The 20123-nt window shown below is 30.1% G+C and overlaps 3 protein-coding genes across 4 annotated transcripts; 1 reads left to right on the top strand and 2 right to left on the bottom strand.

The window, feature by feature from the left end:
* Window positions 1-1145: 1145 nt before the first annotated feature.
* On the bottom strand, window positions 1146-6642 carry LOC137826651 (cation/H(+) antiporter 3). 2 transcript variants are annotated; one of them, XM_068632717.2, is made up of 4 exons: window positions 6504-6642; window positions 3728-4006; window positions 2520-3518; window positions 1146-2276 (listed from the first exon to the last, which is right to left on the bottom strand). In XM_068632717.2, exons 2-4 carry the CDS (start codon window positions 3983-3985, stop codon window positions 1176-1178), a joined length of 2358 nt encoding a protein of 785 aa, XP_068488818.1. In that variant the 5' UTR covers window positions 3986-4006; window positions 6504-6642; the 3' UTR covers window positions 1146-1175. The 2 variants fall into 2 exon arrangements, with proteins under 2 accessions (XP_068488818.1, XP_090150769.1); XM_090294643.1 differs by lacking the exon at window positions 6504-6642 and having other exon boundaries at window positions 3728-4061.
* On the bottom strand, window positions 6241-9049 carry LOC150025646 (putative pentatricopeptide repeat-containing protein At5g37570). Its single transcript, XM_068632718.2, has 3 exons — window positions 7966-9049; window positions 6504-7859; window positions 6241-6398 (listed from the first exon to the last, which is right to left on the bottom strand). The coding sequence occupies exons 1-2, from the start codon at window positions 9017-9019 to the stop codon at window positions 7219-7221; spliced, it is 1695 nt and encodes a 564-aa protein (XP_068488819.1). The 5' UTR covers window positions 9020-9049; the 3' UTR covers window positions 6241-6398; window positions 6504-7218.
* A 2758-nt stretch (window positions 9050-11807) lies between these two features.
* Window positions 11808-19685, top strand: WRKY54 (WRKY DNA-binding protein 54). Its single transcript, XM_090294613.1, is given in 4 exon segments — window positions 11808-12255; window positions 12680-12781; window positions 19307-19508; window positions 19510-19685. Coding segments are annotated over 4 exon segments (699 nt in total). The 5' UTR covers window positions 11808-11884; the 3' UTR covers window positions 19534-19685.
* Window positions 19686-20123: the final 438 nt, after the last annotated feature.

The raw sequence follows: 20123 nt of genomic DNA, 5'->3' as shown, positions 1-20123 counted from the left end.
TTTTCTCTACCACTGATACAACCACTAAGACATAAATATAGATTTGAAAAAATTTATCATAGATGAGAGTGTAATAGATATATGTCCCTGCATACATCTTTGTCTGTCAAATTATTATTGTTAAAAAGCAATATGGACAGGATATATTCCTTTTGTAATTTTGACACTGTAATCTTTGAATCTTAATATACAACATTATTAGATTTAACTTGTGCGTAGAAATTTGTGTCTTCTCATGTCGATGTTTTCTTTTGTTTTATAATTAATTTTGTTCTCGAACGGGTTCGGGGCCTAGAGAACGATTCCTTCTGCCTCTGTCTTCGGTAGATCACTAACACTCCAAGCTTCTTGTTTCTCCTTCCTCCTCTCGATCGTCTGGCTCCACAGACGGGGGTGGTACCTACATAAGACACTCCAACGCTCAAGTCAGTTAGGGTGTCGGCACTCGGGTGTCAGAGTACTATAGATAATGACGTACCTGGTTCTTGGAATGTGTGCTATTTATATTACCTTAATGGGCCTTTGTTGGTGGACCGGATTAGGGGGTTGGTTCATGGTTAGAGTTGTGCTAAACAACCCTTAATTGTGGATTAACCATGCTGACTTGGTCAACCCTGACTCACCGTCATGGGTTGGTCGGTCACGTGCTGTCGTGTGACCTTCTCATTATGGTTATGCAGCCGAATGGTCAAGTTCCTGACCAGCCCACTTGCATTGTCTCGGTCGTCCGAGTACAAATTTAAATAGAGAAACTATATGCAATGTATATAATATCACGTATAATATATATCCTTCCTTTAGTATCATGATGTAAACATTCTAATTAGTTGAGGTAAATTATTTTCATATATTTCACTGAAAGTCTTTTATGTATAATTATATTCATCTTTCAAATATCATTAATTCGTGCATTAATGATGTATTTGAACAACTGGTTAAAAGTAGCAATAACTAGCAATGTAATTACCATTTATGGTTAATTTTATAAGTAAAAATAACTTAATCGCGTTGTAAATGATTTTTCCTTTATTAAACATGTTATGAACATTAGATCGTCATAGAAGGTTTTATGATTACACGCAATTGTTATAACTTATCACATGCAACATATAACTATATTTGGAGACACAATAGTTAAATTGATGTTTTTGATGCAACAAAAATGCTTATTATTATTAATGGTAAAAGTTTTGTTGTTGCACGACCAAAACAGAGGATTTGCAATCAAGATCTGTAGAAGCAAGAAAATCACCTATGAGGCCTAACTCTGAAAACTCACTCCATTGTTGAAGCCCTTTTGTTTCAGGACAGTCAATACCATGGCGTCTGCCAACTATAAAAAAGTCATGATCCTCGGTCATTTGTTGAAGAACAGAAGCTATTTGGGCACCACCCTCCACTATTATTCCCTTATAAACAATATTTTTCAAACGAGAAGATTCCCTTTTGAAGTCTTTTAATATTGTTCGATCAAGCATAATGTCCTCGTTTTCATTTTCATCATTGTTTTCACCTGTAATGTGATACACCACAAGGTTAACGTTAGCAATGTCTTGGGCTGCTCGATTGGCTAAGTACAAAGCCTCTCTATCATCATCTCCACCCAAAAAGATCATGGCTAATCGAAGTGGTGAATCATTTTTACGAACAAAACGAGTCACTAATATTCCAACCGAGCATGGAGCCTTCTCCATCACCTTACAATTCAGTAGCCTCACTGTCTTGTCCTCGTGATCAACTTTTCCATCAAAAGACCATTTTCTATGAAAAGGAAGAATGATGATTGATGCAACTTTATCCAATGCAAGGAAGCACACATCTTCATGCATCAATTTAGGTGGAGATATTGCTGTGTAAGGGTATATTGTTGTTGCACCTAGTTTTTCATCTTCATAGAGTTTGAAGGAAAGGATTACATTCTCCGAGTAGGAGTTTCTTGCATGAGAAGGAACATCTCTCTTCATCTTGTGAGAAATGAAAATTGGGGTGGAACGCCCTACTAGTTCAATCAGATGCAGAACATCCACAGAGGTTGGATATAATGGTGTAGGATTACATAAATCAAGAGCTGACATTATAGGTATTGTGTGATGCTGTTTATGAATACAAACTAGGATCCGGAGATTCGAGTCAAATTTTAAATCAAAAATGTTCCTTTTCTGGTAGCCAAAATATTTCCTTGAAGGGTCATACAAACGTTTCACCATCAATTGAGAAACAGTATTTGAGATCATGATCATTGTTATAACCACTGTATAAAGTGCAGGTTGGATGTCCTGCATATAAGTATTTGGTCAAAAATGAAATTTAAAATTTGATTAACGGTTTAGAAAAGAAGCTAGAAGAAATTTTGATTTGCCATCTAAAGCACTTCTACTTAATGAACTATCTAATGAGATCATGAGTGTTTGAAGAGTCAATCTCTTACTGTCTCATTCAACTTTCACATGGTATGTTTCTTTTACACAAGTATAAATAGATAGGTGAATAAATGAATAGAAAGGGGGAAAGAGGAGTACCCTTTTGTCCAATGCAGAGCTATACATGGCTACTTCCACAACTCCTTTGCAATCTAGAAGGAGGGCAAGAGCCATCGCATCCTTTAGTGATATCTTGAAATAGAGTGAAGATGCTATGTAAGCTATAATTTTCATGAAATGACCCATAAGGATCATAAGGACGGAACTGAGAAATATTGGTGATGTGAACACTAGCAAGGAATAATTCATCTTCATTGCACATGTAGTCACGAAGATTGGCATAAGAAATTCTAAACCAAAAGTATGAATCCTTTTAACTAATGAAGATCCTAATGGAGGTCCATCTGGTGTAGCCAATCCATAAAGAAAAGGTAGAAGGATGAATTCTATATCGAAGAGCAGTGAGGACCAACCCAAAACAAAGAGAAACCCAATGATAACGTTAATGTAAACATCCTTCACTTCTTGGCTTTCTGGTGTGTGCTCAATCACCATGAACATTGCGGGCCGATAGACAAAGAAAATGATGATTATTACGGCAAGAAGGAAAACCACATTTATACCATGTCCATTCTCTTTCTTGCTATCAAAGGCTGCCAATACAACTACAAGAATATTACTTAGCGTGTCACCCACCAGTGAAGAAGATAATGCCAATCTTCCGAGTTCAGAGTTTAGGATTTGAAGGTCATCGAGGACAGAAGCAATCACTGCAAATGAAGTCATGTTCTGTGTCATCAATAAAACAACAGTTGAATGCACTTTGTCTGTTATACCCTGGGTTGTAAGTTGTGAAATGTATTCTAAAGATGGATAACAAATTAGTAGAGGAAATAGCAACCCCAAAAGGGAAATGATCCATCCTTGTCTTCCTGTTCTGGTGATCATGCTAAAATCCATTTTTACACCATTCTCAAAGACAAATATCATATAACCAAGTGATGCTATAGTAGCAAGTGTATCTTGACTTCCATAAGGAAACAACATTGTCTTCTCTTTCTCCCATATACCCAAAGATGGTCCTAGAATGAGCCCAGCCTTCAAATAAAGATAATTCATTTTGTTAGACATATTACAGATGTTGATCAATCCAAATCTGCTCTATGTTAATTTTCCTATATATTGTATGCTTCAAGATTCCATAACCATCTTTATAATAAACCAATCCTTTATTGTTCTTCAATTGCAGCAATGGAATAAGGAAGCCTATTATTTAGTAAAGCATACACTATGAGGAGAGAACTTACCATCAATTGTGAAAAAAGGGCAGGAAAACCCAGCTTCTTTAAAGGGAAATTCAAAATTCTTGTTATAGTATAAATCAAAATCACTTGGAGTAGAAATACTGGCATAGATGACTTTAAAGGTGACCCTTCTGTGGTATGTCTTCCCCATATGCCATCTGATGCAATATTGGGTGGAGTGTGAAGGCAAACATCACATACCGCAGTATGATCAGAAACATTGATCTGATTAATTGAAGCAAACAATGTATCCACGTCCATCTCACGAACTCAATTTAAATCCTTAGAACATATTCAATAGTTAATGAGAAAGATAAATTGAATGTAGTGAATGAACAGAAGGCAAACAAACATCAAAGACATATATATATTATAATTAGAACTACTATATTTAGAATACGATGTTAAGAACAGAACAAATGATTCACTGGCTTATTGTTTTGTTGCAAGTGTGATAATCTTTATGGTAAAGAAGACAACATCACAAATAAACTAATTTAAGTAAGATAATTTTGTAAAAAGGAGAGTTAATATTAGAAAGCACAATTAGAAACTAATTTATAGTAGAAAAGCGGTTAATGCCAGAAAAAATTAACTAAAAGTGATTAAGTCACTATATTAAGGGAAGATATCGCAAATGCTCTAATATGTATTTAGAACACCATTGGCACAGGTAAGAAAATGCTAATTTTTTAAGTCAAATTATAATTATTATACCATTAATCAAGGAAACCTAACTAGCTGTTGGTCTGAGAGGGTGATTACCACTACAATAATTTTATTTTAATTTTCTTAATATTATAAGTATTATGTGTTTGTATTGTTTTTTAACTTTTTTTTTAATCCCACACTATTATTGTTTCAAAAAAAAAATAGTAAAGACTTTTAATTAAAAACATATTTTAAATAAGAAAAATAAAATCAATGTGACAAATCAACACTATAGGAAAATTATTAAATAGTAATCAAAATTAGAGACAACAAAATAATTAGTCACTATATTGACTAAATTATTTTAGAGACTAAAAAATTATTTATATCTAAAGTGATTTCTATTATTAATAAAAATCTATAAAATAATTTTTAAATTAGTATCTAAATTAACTACCAAGTTTTAGCTACTAATATTTTAGATTCTAAATTAGTCTCTAAAAGACTAATAGAGACTAATTTAGAATGCAAAACAATTAGTTAAAACTTTGGTAACTAATGATTAAATATCAATTTAAAAATTATTTTATAAATTTTTATTAATAATAGAAACTATTTTGACACTAATAATTTTTTTAATTTATAAAATAGTTTCTAATTTAGTTAAATAATAATAAATTATTTAGGTATCTAAAATTAATTTTTATTTGGTGATTTTCTTATAATACAACTGAAACAAGAAAATTCTATAATGATTTGAAACCTTTTTCTTAAAATAACTATGTGCGCAAGCAATATTTGTTTTTCTTTTAACAGAAAATTTATATATTTAACACAAGTGTATCGAGAAATTATCTAAAAGTAAAAGCATTTTTTTTGTGAAAATAATTAAAAACATTTGATCTCATCGATTTTCCTTGTAATAAAGACAATTTCAAGATATTATTCAGAGCCAACTTCATAAATATCATAATTTGCACAATACTATTTGACAACTATGTTTTGAACGAAAAAATAGAATATTTGTCCTTTCAATGTATCAAAAAATAAAATAAAAATCTTTAAGGGACTTTAGAATATATATATATATATATATATATATAATTAAAATTGACAAAATTTTACTAATTAAGTATATATGATGATAAATGCTATTAATTATGTTTTAAAAATTTTATGTTGAATTTGAATAAGTTTCTGCATATATGCTATTAATTTATGTTTGAGTATTAGAATAAATATTATATGGGGTTTGAGTTTAAGAGATGAGATAGTTCCCCTCCATGAATCTACTTATACTCTACAGTAAGAACCAAATATGGAAGATATGACATACATGCAAACATGTTCTTACCTTGGATAATACTTAAGTTTCTATGAAACTATTACAACCGATAAATAATAATTTAAATAAAATGAATAAAATTATTCTGTTCTTTTAATATATGTTAACAATGAAATATTATTTTTAATTTAAAAATTGACAACATTTTAATATATGTTAACTTTTTCAGATAACATATAATCTACTCCTTATATTGAGAAAACCCAAGAATGACCAAGAAAACTAAAGTAATAAATTACAATTATAAAGATGAATAAACAAACAAACAATTTAATTTTTTAAGTAGTTAAGTTTAGTGAAATAAATGTTAAAAATAAAACTAGACACTAAAACAATATGAATTATAAATAGTGATAAAAAACACGAGTAAAATCATTTTACTTTTTGCCATTTCCAACTTGGACATTACAGAGTTTAATATAATTAAGAAAACCTATATGTAGATTTTATTTACACGAAATTCTACGGTACAATTATGTGAAGGTTTACTTATCACCTTTTGTGGATTGACACGTTCAACATAAAATTCCAACCAATACACTTTTTTTATTATAATATCTTCTTCGAGCAATAATAAACAAGCAACTTCGCCTTCATATATTTCATAGATAACTCTTCTTTTACTAATATCTCGAACCTTCAATAGATAACTTCATTTCCTTGAAGTTATTTAACAACCTATGTACCAAAAATATTGATCCTACTATAGTTATTGAGAAAATAATAAAGAGAAATCAGAAATTATAAGCAGAAGAAAGATACTGCACAAGGAAAAGAATCTACCTGAATGTAAGAAACATTTGCTGCTGCTTTTTTGCCAACAAGCATTGCGTCAGATTGAGAGGAATTGAGTACTCTCAGCCCTCTGGTGTTCCTTGCATGCCACATTGGGTGGTAATTCCATTTTTTAGGGAGAAGATCCTCCTGTTTGCTTTCCGTTATGAATTATCTTTGTCCATATATCTGTTTGTTGATGGTTATTACTCAAAGCAACCAAATAAAACTCCTACACAGAACCATTATAACCATCTCCCCCCAAAACAACACCTGCATTTCAAAGTAATGTGGATCCTGTCTCCACCATTGTCCATGATATCTTTAGTAAATATCCTGTGTAGAGTCCCCATTTTGTGACATATCCTATACTCCCCCATCCCCATCCTCTTCCCCGGCATACAAATTCTGCAGAGTAGAGAACTTAATATTTGCACCTTGAGGCCAATACAACAGCCACAAGAAACTCGTTTCGGTTCTATGATGGATTAACAGCTTTGCTTAATGGCTTCATGACTAAATGGTCGTAGACCAACATGATGATATATCTTGGATGCATGTCTCAGAAAATAAAGCTGGGAATTCAAAGCTTGTTCAGCAATTACTGAAAAAACCTTCAACAATGTTGACCAGTACAAAAGTGATCAGGAGAACATCATTATGTTGATTGAGAGGATACACTGGTTAATCAAAGTGCTTCTTCTTTACACTGTTCCTTGATTGCTCACTGAATCAAACTATAACCTGAAGGTTTTTTCATTCCCTTTTCACCAATCAACTTCTTAACCTCTTGTGCATGCTCCCATTTATCTTTTGATGCATAAGTGTTTGCTAGAAGCACATAATTTCCAGAATCGTCAGGGTCAATCTCAAAGAGATGTCTGGCTGTAATCTCACCCAAATCCACATTGCCGTAAAGCCGGCAAGCTGCCAATAAAGAGCTCCAAGTTGTTGCATCAGCACAGGTTGCATTCTCCTTTATTAGATCATATGCCCTTTCTAGTTGCCCAGCCCTCCCAAGGAGATCGACTATACAAGTATAGTGCTCAGGTAAGGGCTCAATACCAAATACCTCAGTCATAATCTGGAAAATCCTACAACCTTCTTCAACAAGACCAGAAGAGCTACAAGCATTGAGGACACCAATGAATGTAACTGGGTTTGGCTTTAATCCTTCCTTTTGCATTTTAAAGAAAAGGGTTATAGCATCTCGTGATTTCCCATGCTCAGCAAAGGCAGAAATCATTGTACTGTAGGCATACATATCCCTGTATCTCATCATACTGAATTCTTTCAGTGCTAAGTTTATATTTCCACATTTTGAGTGCATATGGATCAATGCATTGGAAACAATATGTGTTCTATCTGAGATAAAATAACAATGGGTTCCAAATCAAGCAAAAGGACAGAGGTTAGTGTGTGAAACATATCGACAGAATAATAACAGACAACCAATAACAGAAGGACTTACCACAGAAACCCTCCTCAAGATGGTCTGTTAGTGTGTTTGACATTCTAATATCCCTCAGTTGTGCACAAGCTGACATAGCCCCCACAATTGCCACCTCAGTGATTTTGATTTCCTCTTCTCTCATTTTCTCATACATGTAAATAGCTTCCTTTGCGTATCCATTCTGTGCATAACAAGCAAGCATTGCAGCACAAGCAGATGCAGACTGCAGCCCCGGTATTCCATCAAATACTCTTCTTGCTTCCTCCACGTTACCTAACTTACCATAACCTGCTATCATTGAAAACCAAGTGATCTCATTCTTGTCACTCATTACATCATACAGTTCCTTGGCAGCTTTCATGTCTTCACAATTTGCATATCCAGCAACCATGGTAGTCCAAGTAAAACAATTCCTTTCTCCCATATTATCAAAGAGCCACCGTGCATCAACCATCATTCCTACCTTAGCATACCCACAAATCATCGCCGTCCAAGCAACAACATCCCTGTCATCCATCCTATCAAACACATCGCGTGCGTCAATTATATAGCCCGATTTTGCATACATGTCAAGGAGTGCAGTTTGCACAATCTTGTTTCCCAGAAACCCTGACTGCACCACCCTGGCATGCACTTGTGTTCCTTCAAACAAGGCCGGGACTCGCCCACACGCGCTAAGTACTGAAGAGAAGGTGAGAACGGATGGTAAAACCCCATTTTGATGCATTCTAGCATAGGTAGAAATGCAATGGAGTATATGGGCACGATGGGATAGGAATGCTCGGATGAGGGAGGTCCAAAGGAAGCTATTGGGACAGTTTGGCATTGTGTCAAACAGTTGGCGAGCATAACAAAGATTGACGTTTTCGGTAGGTAAATGAAGAACTCGGTATAAGAAACGACCCATGAAATAATGGTAATGATGGGGTGATTGTGGGGAGAGGAGCTTGAGAAAAAGAGCATGGGTTTGTTTTAGATGATGAATGGTTTTGGCAGAGTTGAGGCATTGCATTAACCAAAGCTTAGATTTTGTGGTTGGGGTTTGAGAGGATAGTGAAGTGCAAGTTCTCATGTTCAACTTCGGTTATGTTCGTTATGTTCTACCATGCATGGGTTATATTTTTTATTAATCTTTGTTGTGTTTTCTTTTTATATTTGTAGTGATTAGTTTTTTATCATCAACACAAATATTTTTTTAGTATTTTATTTGAATTATTACTAGAAAACTTTCTATCAATACTAATTAGGATATATAGTTTTTTTTTTGTCAATAGAAGTTGGAAAAATTGTTCAACAAACATCGATTATAGAATAGGATAAGAAAAAAACCTAAACAATAACGTTGTAATTTATTGTAAAATAATCATATCAATATTGGCCTAAATAATTGTGATCAACTTCAATTAAAAATAGTTTTAGTGAAAGTTAATCTAGGAAAAAAATTATCAATATTAATTGATTTTTTTTTACGAACTTTGATATCGATATTGATATTCTATTAACTATTAACAATTGTTTGATATTTTTTTTAGTAATAATTGAAATATTTTTTACAAATAAAAAAGAAAATTTAATAAATTTAAGTTGTTTTATAAAAACATTTAGAAAATAAAATAAAATCAATTCAATAATATGTTTAAATATTTTAAAATGATGAAATTCGATTTGTCACTCATCATTCTTTTGATATGTTATTTCATTTAGTATTTATTAAAGCATTATTTCATATTTAAATAGGAGATGAAAACACACAAAAAATGAAACTGGCAAGAAGCTTAATCTTTGTTGAAAAAACTTATTTTAAATACATTTTATAGAATTATTTTTAAACCATTTTTTTAAATAACATTTTAGTTTAATATAGATGACATTAACTCATCACATCTAGCTCATAGTGTTACTCTATTAATGGTTTGTAACGAAAAGTGTAATGAAAGGATGGAAAAGAAAAGAAAATGCAAAAAAGTTATTAATTCATATGTATTTTAATTTTGAAAAATGATACAAAAATATTAAAAATAATGCAATGGTAATTTTTATTGGGTAAGTTTGGTCAATCGGTATATAATTGAATAAAATCACTACAAGAAAATCATGAAATAAAAACTAATTTTTAGTGACAAAATAATTAGTTGCTATAGTGATTAAATTAGATACCATTTTATAGACTACAAATTTTTTAGTTTCTAAATTAGTTTTTATTTTTATTAAATGATTTATAAATTGATATTTAATTAACAAACAAGGTTTTTCTACGAAATTTAGAAACTAAATAATTGGTAATTAAAACTTGGTAGCTAATTAAATACCAATTTAGAAACCATTTAACAATAATAAAAACTAATTTAAAAATTATTTTTTTTAGTTTTTAGAATGATTTCTAATTTAATTACTATAGTAACTATTTTTTTTAATTGATTTTGTTTTTTTAGTAATAAAGTAATTACTATATGATATTGTCATATTTTATACATATTATATAATATGATTTATTTTTTTCATTCTAAAACTATTGTGTTCTATTGGTATAATAAGCATGTCTTCTCAAAACAAAAAGTAATGTGTCAGAGTAAATAAAATAAAAGTAAACAAATATCATATATTAAAAAAACATCTCTAATGCAACAAATTATACCATGTGAAGTTAAAAGAATGTGATAAAAATCTTTCTATTAGATATTAAAATTTTGTATTTCAATATTATTAAAAAAAGTGGATTTTAAATTTTATTTAATTTTAGTTGATAAAATTTGATTTATAAGATTATTTATATTCATTCATATATTATTAAATGTAATTATTTATATTTAATGTGAAAATTTTAATAAATATTTAATGTATAAATAAGTTTACTTACTTAACTAAAGTTATTTAAATTTTTTTTTGGTTAATTACATAAAAATAATATTTATTATTTGACCCTTCTGACATAAGAAGTACGATAGGGCAATATTCGAAATAGCAATCCATATTTATTCATTTTATTTTATTTTATTTTAAGAAAACATGACGTCATGTAGACGTCACAACCAATACGTCATCCTTAGTTACTTGTGCAATAAATCACTAGTGGATTCTTCAGTGATGGGTCAAATCAAATGCATCAAGATAATAAAATACTGAACCATTTACTTCAATTGCAAGGTTTAAATTTAATATAAAAATAATCTTTTAACGTATAATAACAATATTAATTATTCTATTTTGATTATATTTATATACACTATACCATTCTTACACCAACGCATAAATATGTTTTTAAATTATATATATATAAATTAATTTTATTATAAAATTATGAATGAGAATCATTTAACCTTTTCACAATTAATTTTGAAGAATTTTAAAAATCCACATTTGTAATTTCAGATTCCAATTGGTTTAACTGAAATGTTGGAAAACGGAAAAAAGAGCCAAAGGAAAATACTTACCAATTTCGTTTGAAAGAAGAAAGAAAGGCAAGTTAGGGTTTATCAACGGAGAGAAAAAATTAGAAAAAAATATTTGTATTATGATAAGACTAGAAAGATATTGTTTATATTTTGTTAACTTAAAAAGTCTGTAATTTCATATATGAATTTAATTGTCAAATTTTGTGAAACGTGTGAATATAATTTTTCATAATTTCTAAGAATTTATCATAATAACTTTTTTCTTCTCCTTTTCTTATCTATTTTTTTTTTAACTTAATGATAATACTGATATGCCAATTTTATGTGTAGAAAATAAAATTATTTTATTTAATGAAAAACTTTCTGATTATTTCACATAAACTAACTGTGGTTTGCAGTGTTATACGTAAAGTTCATTTAATGTTTTGTCTCTTTCTCTAACCTTAGCCACTTGCTATCCAAATCCAGACCAAGACAAACAAACCAAAAAGATTAAAACAAAACATCAAGAAAAAGCAAAAGCTACAACCTCAGGCTTACAGAAAATGAAAATGAACCTTTGTCCTGAAACTGAAAGTGTCTCACCCCAGAAGAAGAGAGCAATAATGGAAGAGCTTGTTAAGGGTCAGGAAGCTGCTACTCAACTCAGAGTTCTGCTTCATAACCCCTTTGAGACTGATCTCTCTCTCTCTTCGCATCACCTCATAGCCAAGGTGCTCACATCTTTCACACAAGCTCTTTCTGTTATCAACTCTTCTCCTTTGCTACCTGGTTCTGCAGATGGGCTGGGTTATCAGAATCTCCTGCTTTCCGGCGAAAATGGGTGGTCTGTGCCCCGTTCCAGCAACTGTCCAACATCTGGAGATTGCAGTGAGAAGAGATCGCAAAAGGGTGGAAGAGGTCGCTACAGTAGAAGGTTAACATGTCATATTCTCTTTCTCAACAATCTCTCTTTCTATTTATAAATAGGGTTTATTCTTGCAGTGACAAAGGGTTTTTTTGGTTCACTTCCTGCCACACATACACTTCTTTCCTTGGCCTTTGTGATAATCACCCAGAAATTTGATGATTTGGGAGGTGTACGAATGTACGGACATAAAGAGTATGGTTGTTGACATGACTGAACTTTTTGGTTTATGAAAATTTTAGGTTTATATATATATATATATAAAAGAATTTCTGCATAATTAGTATTCCTATATGTTGATGTTAGGTTCAGATCCAAAAGGGTTTCTTGTAATTTATCACTGGTGAAGTTTATAGTGTTGATGTTATAGTATGATGGATTGTATGTATATATTTGATATCAATTAATTCATGAATGAATTGGTGTTGTGTAGAAAGAGTGCACTCACATGGACTAAACTATCTTGCACTACTGATGACAATCATGCATGGAGGAAGTATGGACAAAAGGAAATAGTGAATTCTCAATTCCCTAGGTATATATTTTACAGTCATTGTTTCTTGTTAAATTATTGTGCAAATTTTTAGAAAGTTAAGAACAATAAAAATCCTAAAAACTATTAGAATTAATAATTCCTAGAAATACCAGAACAATATAAAAGTAAAAAATATATATTATGTGTAGAATAATTCTCTTAGCATCTAGATAAAGAAAATTTTATATTACTATAAAAGTTATCTTCTATCTATAAGGATGACGATGTGAGAGAACTATGTTGTTAAATAGTAATTTGTTATGAAAAAAATCGAAAAAGACAATATATTCATCTAACTTTCATAAGTTCGTTTTTATCTTGTAAGAAACTTTCATAAGTTCGTTTTACATATCTTGTAAGGAGTAATGTGTGAGTTGACTCGTCCAATTCCGCAATCCTATTATTTTTTTTGGATTTTTTATTGATATATAGTATTGTTTGTATGTTGAATATAAATAGATATTTTTATTCACTATTTTATCAATATTATATATTACAAATATAATCAAGATTTTAGTTCATGGTTCACTTTAATATTTTTTTTATAGTATGTTTTTCTTATTTACTTGCAGTAAATAGTAAATCATAACATTTAAGTTTTTCACAGGTTGATTGACATTGTCATCTCTAATAACCTATATTTAGTACATTGTTAAACATCCCTCTGCATGTCTCTCTCTTAAAATTCTAATGGTGGTATTAGAGTTATGTTTAGTAGTCTATTAGATGCAGTTATAATAACCAACTATTTCCATAAAACTTTCTTATTATATTCCATATCAATACCAAAAATTTTCTAACCAATGGATAATATCAGTCCTTATTCACCTATTCTTGTACATGTCTTTATCGTGGAAAATTATGATTATTGGAACATCAAAATGAAGACATTTGTTTTGCTCTCAAGATTTATGGGAGATTGTTGAAGGTGCTGCTCCTACAAGTGCTCTGAGGAAGAAGTTGAAGGAAAATAAGTAGAAAGATGTAAGGACATTATATTTTCTACAAAAAGTAATGGTGGATGTAATTTTTACAAGAATAATGGATGTTAGAAAGAGATGTGGAGCACATTACAAGAAAAATTTCAAGAAATTGCAATGGTAATTAAACTTCAAACTCTAAGACATGAGTTTGAGTTATTAAATATGATGGAGTCTAAGACCATTAAAGATTACTATTCTAGAATAAACGAAATAGTCGATCAAATGAGAGATGTGGAAAAAATATTCTTGACAAGAAAATTGTTGAGAAAATTCTAATTTCTATTCCTCATAAATATGGCACAAATTGTGACTACAAGAATAAATCAACATTTTATCTACCTTGTGAATGAGTATACTAATAGGCTATGTGGAAGCATATGAACAAAGTTTGAAACTGTATAATGATAACTTTGTCAAAAATTAATTTCAATCAAAACTCAAGGTCTTAGAATAAAGAGAGTGGAGTAAAAAAGATGGAGAAATTTCTTGAATTAAAGAAAATTCTTGAATTTTCTCTAAGTCCAATCAAGATGAATATCCTCCGTGTGAATCTCCAAGAAGTCAAGTCACTTGGAGAAAGATTATTGGTATCACAAAAATGTCAACATTAAGAAATTTGGACACATGGAGAAGAACTATCACAAAAAAAAAGCTATCAAGTAAATTTCGTTGAAAAGCATACCCTTGAGCAACATCTTTTATATGTTGCTTGTGATTCTGATTATGAAATAAATGGAAGTTGGTACTTGGATAGCAAATGCAATAATCATATGGTCAAAGATAAGAACATTTTCAGGGGATATTGACAACTTTATCAAAGTGAAAGTTCGATTGGAAAACGCTACCTAGTGGAGTAAAAAAAAGAGGCATTGTTATGGTGGAAACAAAGAAAGGTATGAGCCTCATAAAAGAGGTCTTACTTGTTCCTAATCATAAGGAAAATCTCTTGCGAATTGGTCAAATGATGGAGAAATGATACACCATTCACTTCAAAGGAGATACTTTTCAAATCTATGACAATAAAAGACAATAGTTTGGTGAAGTTAAATGGAGAAAAGAAATATAAGTTTTCCTATAAACTTCAAATATTTCACTAATATTGTCATGAAAGTCAAAGTTGATGATTCATGGATTTGATATTGCTATGAAAGTCAAAGTTGATGATTCATGGATTTGACATTGAAGATTTGGTCCTTTCAACACCCAAACTTTGAAGTTATTATATCAAAAGAATATGATGAAATGATTGTCATTCCTGAAAGAAAATAATGAATTATGTGAAGGATGTCTACTTCAAATTAACATAAATTATTGTTTTCAACTAACAAAACATAGAGAACAAAAGACTTATTGAAGTTAATTCACACAAAAAATTGTGGACCGATGAAGACATCATCACTAAACAATAACATGTGTACTTTATCTTTTTTATTAATGATTTTTCTAGAATAATACAGGTTTATTTCATTAAAGAAGAATAAGAAGTGTTTGGAATATTTAAGAAGTTTAAAGTTCTCGTTGAGAAACAAAGTGGTAAACATATAACTCACACGAGTTTGATAAATTCTATGAAGGAATAAAGTGACAACTTACAGTAGCATATTCACAATAGTAGAATAATGGTGTCATAAATAAAGAACTGTTTAGTCATGAAGATAGCTAGATTAATGTTGAAGGACTTGCCTAATCCTTTTTAGGCTAAAACGATATACATTGTTGTCTACATGCTCAACATGTCCAACAAAATCAGTCAAAGACAAGACACTAGTTGAAGCTTGGAGTGAGCAAAAGTCATCCATCTATTGCATATATGTACTTGATCATAAAAGACACAAATTAGAAGACAAAACTATATGAGAAATCTTTTTGAGAAATATCACACAACAAAATATTGTAGAGTTTACAACCCACACACAAAGAAGCTCAACATTAGTAGACATGTTGAAGTTGAAGAAAGTGCTTCTTAGAATTGAGGAAAAGGAAAACTTTTCTTATTCTAGTACAACAACCTCAAGAAGAAATTTAAGAAATGATAAAAAATTCAAATATGTCTTCTTTACTAATAGCACAACTAAATTCTCCAGTAGAGATTACTCAAGACAAGTAAGATGTTTGGTGGATATATATGAAACATGTAATATGAAAATACTTGAGTTTTAATACTATGAATAAATAACAAAGCAAGAAGTTTGGATCAAGGTAATTGAAGAAGAGATTAAAATGATAAAAAAGAATAATACTTGAGAATGTGTATTGTCCACATGGAAAATATATCATTGGACTTAAATGAATTTACAAAACAAAACTTAATCCTAGTGACACCATATAAAATAGGTAAGACTAGGTGCTAAAGGATACTCATAACAATGAGAAGTTGACTACAATGAAACATTTGCTAAAGCTAAATAAATTTAACTTAAATATTATGAGATAGAAAGCTAAGTTGCATACATATTTATTAAGGTTCTATCTAGAGTTAGGTTGAGCAATATGATTTATGTTTGGAATTTCTTAAATTTGCATAAAAGATGATGTTAATTTATGATATAAATTTTAAGAAAGTTCAAGAAAATAAAAATTCATTAATTATTTACAATTCCTATAATTATAAGAACAATGTAGAAAAGTAAGAAAAATTTATTGGGTGTAGAATAATCTCTAATTACATTCACATGTTACATAACATGTATATAGATTTTTGAGATGATATGTTGTTGAGTTATAATGAGTTCTGGTTTGGAGGTATCTAGCTTTTATTGTGTATATGGGTTGAGACATTTCTTAATTGTCCCATTTTATTTAATACGATTAGTTCATTACAAATAAACAAAACTAGAATGGAGGAGTTTAGAAAGTTCTATATCAATATAAAGTGATGACACATATGATGACATATTGCATTATATTCAAGTTTATCAAAACTCAATAACTCATTAAATTAATTATTACCTTATTCACAACTCCGCCATACCATCCACCATCTCCAAAACTACTCTCAACAATCTAGATTTACTACATTGCTATACACTTCAATACATTTCTCAATCTTTTCTAAAATTTCAACAAATTTTCCATTTTTTTATTTTCAATGGAGATTGAGATAATATATATTTGTAAATATCATTATGTATACATAGTAATTAAGTTGCATAATTTGTAATTGTCTTTTTTCTTTAATTAGTAGATGCATTAATTCATTTTTCCCTTACATCTCTATTCTAAGAAAACTGCTGCCTCCAACCTTCCAATTGATCCTCTAAGTGGCTTAATCATTCTAAAAGTGTAGAAATTACAGTCAAATATGTATGTAAGCGGAGAAGCTAGTAACAAAAACTGTTATTATTCTAATGCAAACTAAGAACTAATGAGTCCTTAATTCCTTTCAGTATGTTATTATTGTAATAAAGTACTCATTAACTTTTACTTTAATGATAATATTTTATTTGAGTCAGGTTCTGAACTTATTTTTACAGTCTCGCAACTATCCTATTTTATTGATTTTATTGATGATGGATATCTTATTTTGAAATAGAAATTAGGTTAGAATACAACTAACATAGTCTTATTCTTGTTATTATTTTAGATATTCTATATTGTTTATCAACAACTCCTTTCTTGCCTTTGAGATATTCCACTCTAAACACAGCTAGCCACAACTTCATGCACCTTTGGAAGCCCTCCTTTCTCACCACTTCACTTCCCTGCAACTAGACCCACCTCAATTTCAACCTTCTTGGCTACCCCTTATTTCAAAATTCCTTCATTACCTCAACCTTAATCCAACTTGTTTTCTTCACATAATATTACTACTAAAAAATCCTTAAATATAAACCACTTTAGAAATTAAAGATAATTAGTTGTTATATTAACTAAATTAGATATTATTTTAGAGACTACAAATAATATTGCATATCTAAATTAGTTTCTATTATTGATAAATAGTTTATAAATTGGTATCTAATTAGCTGTCTAAGTTTTAACTACCAATTATTGAGATTCTAAACTTTTGGTAGCTCAAATCTTGATAGCTAATTAGATACCAATTTATAAATTATTTATTAATAACAGAAACTAATTTAGATATTAATAATATTTTTAGTTTCTAAAATAGTATATAATTTAATTAATATAACCACTTTTTAGTTAATAATTATTGTAGGATAAACAACAAAGAGCATACACATTTGTAACACATAAGATCAACAATGATAGTGAGAACTCATAATAATGATGTGAGAGATGGTGATCAGAGATGGCAATAAGAGTGGGATAGCAGTGAGAATCCATAATAATGGTGTGAGAGAAGATGATCAGAGATGGGAGTAAGAGTGGGAGAGTGTTCACAAGAGAGTGTTGTGACACTATATACATTTTGCGAAGAGAAATAATAAGATTTGTTACCTTAAACTTTACTACATATCATATTGATTAGTATTAGATATCACATTGGTTATATGTATATAGTGTATTGGTTCTAACAGTAACCAATAATAGTATGTGAAAAACCTATTTACAAAAGAAAAGTAATAATTTTGCTTATGATAACCATTTAGTGATTAACATTATAATTTGAATGATGTAAAATTATGGTTTTAACCATTACAATTAGTTTTGCCTTTACTATCATTGCATAATCACATATAACAATAATAATATTATTGATTTTTAATAATGGTAATAATAATAATTACAACAATAATAGGTGAAAATTTAAGATTTTATATATTTTTATAATTTTAAAAATTTAAAATATATCATTCATATAATTTGATATTTAATGTTTTTTTTTTGGCAAAACAAGAATATATAAAATGGAGATATTTCAAGGATACCTCAACCTTTTTACAAGAAACAAGAATCTATTCGGAAAAAACCTCTAACCTTGAGCAAACCTACTCATCCCTATCTTTTCTCTCATCTCTTGAACTCACCCATTTGTTTTTTCCCACGTCCTTTCACTAAATTTATTTTAATAGATCTCATACACACCAACGGTTCTAAACACTAATCAAAATAAGAAAAATATGTTAAGTATACTTTTGATGTTATCCATGACGAAACTTTCAACTGCACCATCGTAAAGATTTAGGATTTAGGGTTTGATATCTAATGTGTAACATGTATTAGAAAATACGGAGGAAATCATTATCATTGTATTTTTTTTATGGTATTTTCATTCAGTTTTTAATGAATTATCTAGAATGAGTCCTCATATTATAATCCTTTCTTTATTCTTTACTCCTCACATGGTTTCTCAGCCACACAACTTAGCAGGTAACATACTCTGGCAGCAATTGGAAAATTGAATTGATTTTTTAGTTAGGTCACTTTCATGTAGTGGAAAAAGCAACTATATTCTATGTAAAACTTCACATCGATCAATGGTCAATAGAAACCTTCACACCTGTAAATCATCTTGACCAACATTTTGGTATCTTTTTCTTGCTCGATGTTACACCATGTGCAATGACTTTATATCTTGTAAGGTACACAGATTCTATTGGTCAATCAAACTCACATTGTTCTTAATAATAATTCGTAGGAGTTACTTCAGGTGCAGTCATAAGTATGACCAAGGTTGCCAAGCAACAAAACAAGTGCAGAGGAATCAAGAATGTCCAACGATGTACCAAACTACTTACACTGGCATTCACACATGCTCTAAGGCTACACACTCAACCACAGATTCTTCCAATTGGGAATCTTATCTTCTGAATTCTGATCATGACTCTATTCTACAGGATCCCCCCATTAGCTCACCAACCTTAACTATAAAACAAGAATTTCTCAAAGATCTTACAGATCACAAGCCATTGGAGCCTAGTCTGCTTCAGATTTGAAGCATTTTGAACCAAAGGGAAGAACTCAGACAACAATGCAGATAATGAGTATTCATGCACAGAATATGAGTTTTGTGGTGGCATCTGTTCATTTTGGCACTGGCTTTCACTTTGAGCAAGTGTATTAATAAATTTCTTCATAAATACTTTAAATAAGAAGAAAAATCAAATACATTTATTTATAAATGAAAATTTTATATAAATTATTTCGTACTAGGTTTAAAAATTTTAGTTTATATACAAGCGAGTATTTGGTCTGTGAAGAAATGTGTTAGTGTTTTTTTTTTATAGTTTCTATTTCTAAAAAAATTGCCCATTCACATGCTAGTGCTGGTTTCCTAAGCTTATTTGTTTTAACAAGAATACAGGTTATTTACTTTGATGCTTTCCCAGCAACAAGTGTTTTTGCTGTTATAATTTGTTGTGAACAATACCAATGCATGACTAGGACACAATAATGTCCAAGAAATTACTATATATAGAATTGTATTATATCAATGGTGTTGTAAATTTGTTTCT

The sequence above is a fragment of the Phaseolus vulgaris genome, chromosome 8 (assembly GCF_051622355.1).
Source record: "Phaseolus vulgaris cultivar YP4 chromosome 8, ASM5162235v1, whole genome shotgun sequence".
NCBI lineage: Eukaryota > Viridiplantae > Streptophyta > Magnoliopsida > Fabales > Fabaceae > Phaseolus > Phaseolus vulgaris.
This window is presented reverse-complemented; position numbering and strand designations above follow the sequence as displayed.

What these genes read in the sequence shown, in the direction of transcription:
- LOC137826651 (XM_068632717.2), bottom strand. Translation starts at nt 3,985, where the DNA reads ATGGACGTGGATACATTGTTTGCTTCAATTAATCAGATCAATGTTTCT. An exon ending in CCCTTTTTTCACAATTGATG is followed by an intron (nt 3,519 to 3,727) that starts GTAAGTTCTCTC and finishes CTTTATTTGAAG; the next exon opens with GCTGGGCTCATTCTAGGACC. An exon ending in GCTCTGCATTGGACAAAAGG is followed by an intron (nt 2,277 to 2,519) that starts GTACTCCTCTTT and finishes ACTTATATGCAG; the next exon opens with GACATCCAACCTGCACTTTA.
- LOC150025646 (XM_068632718.2), bottom strand. Translation starts at nt 9,019, where the DNA reads ATGAGAACTTGCACTTCACTATCCTCTCAAACCCCAACCACAAAATCT. An exon ending in TCTTGAGGAGGGTTTCTGTG is followed by an intron (nt 7,860 to 7,965) that starts GTAAGTCCTTCT and finishes ATTTTATCTCAG; the next exon opens with ATAGAACACATATTGTTTCC.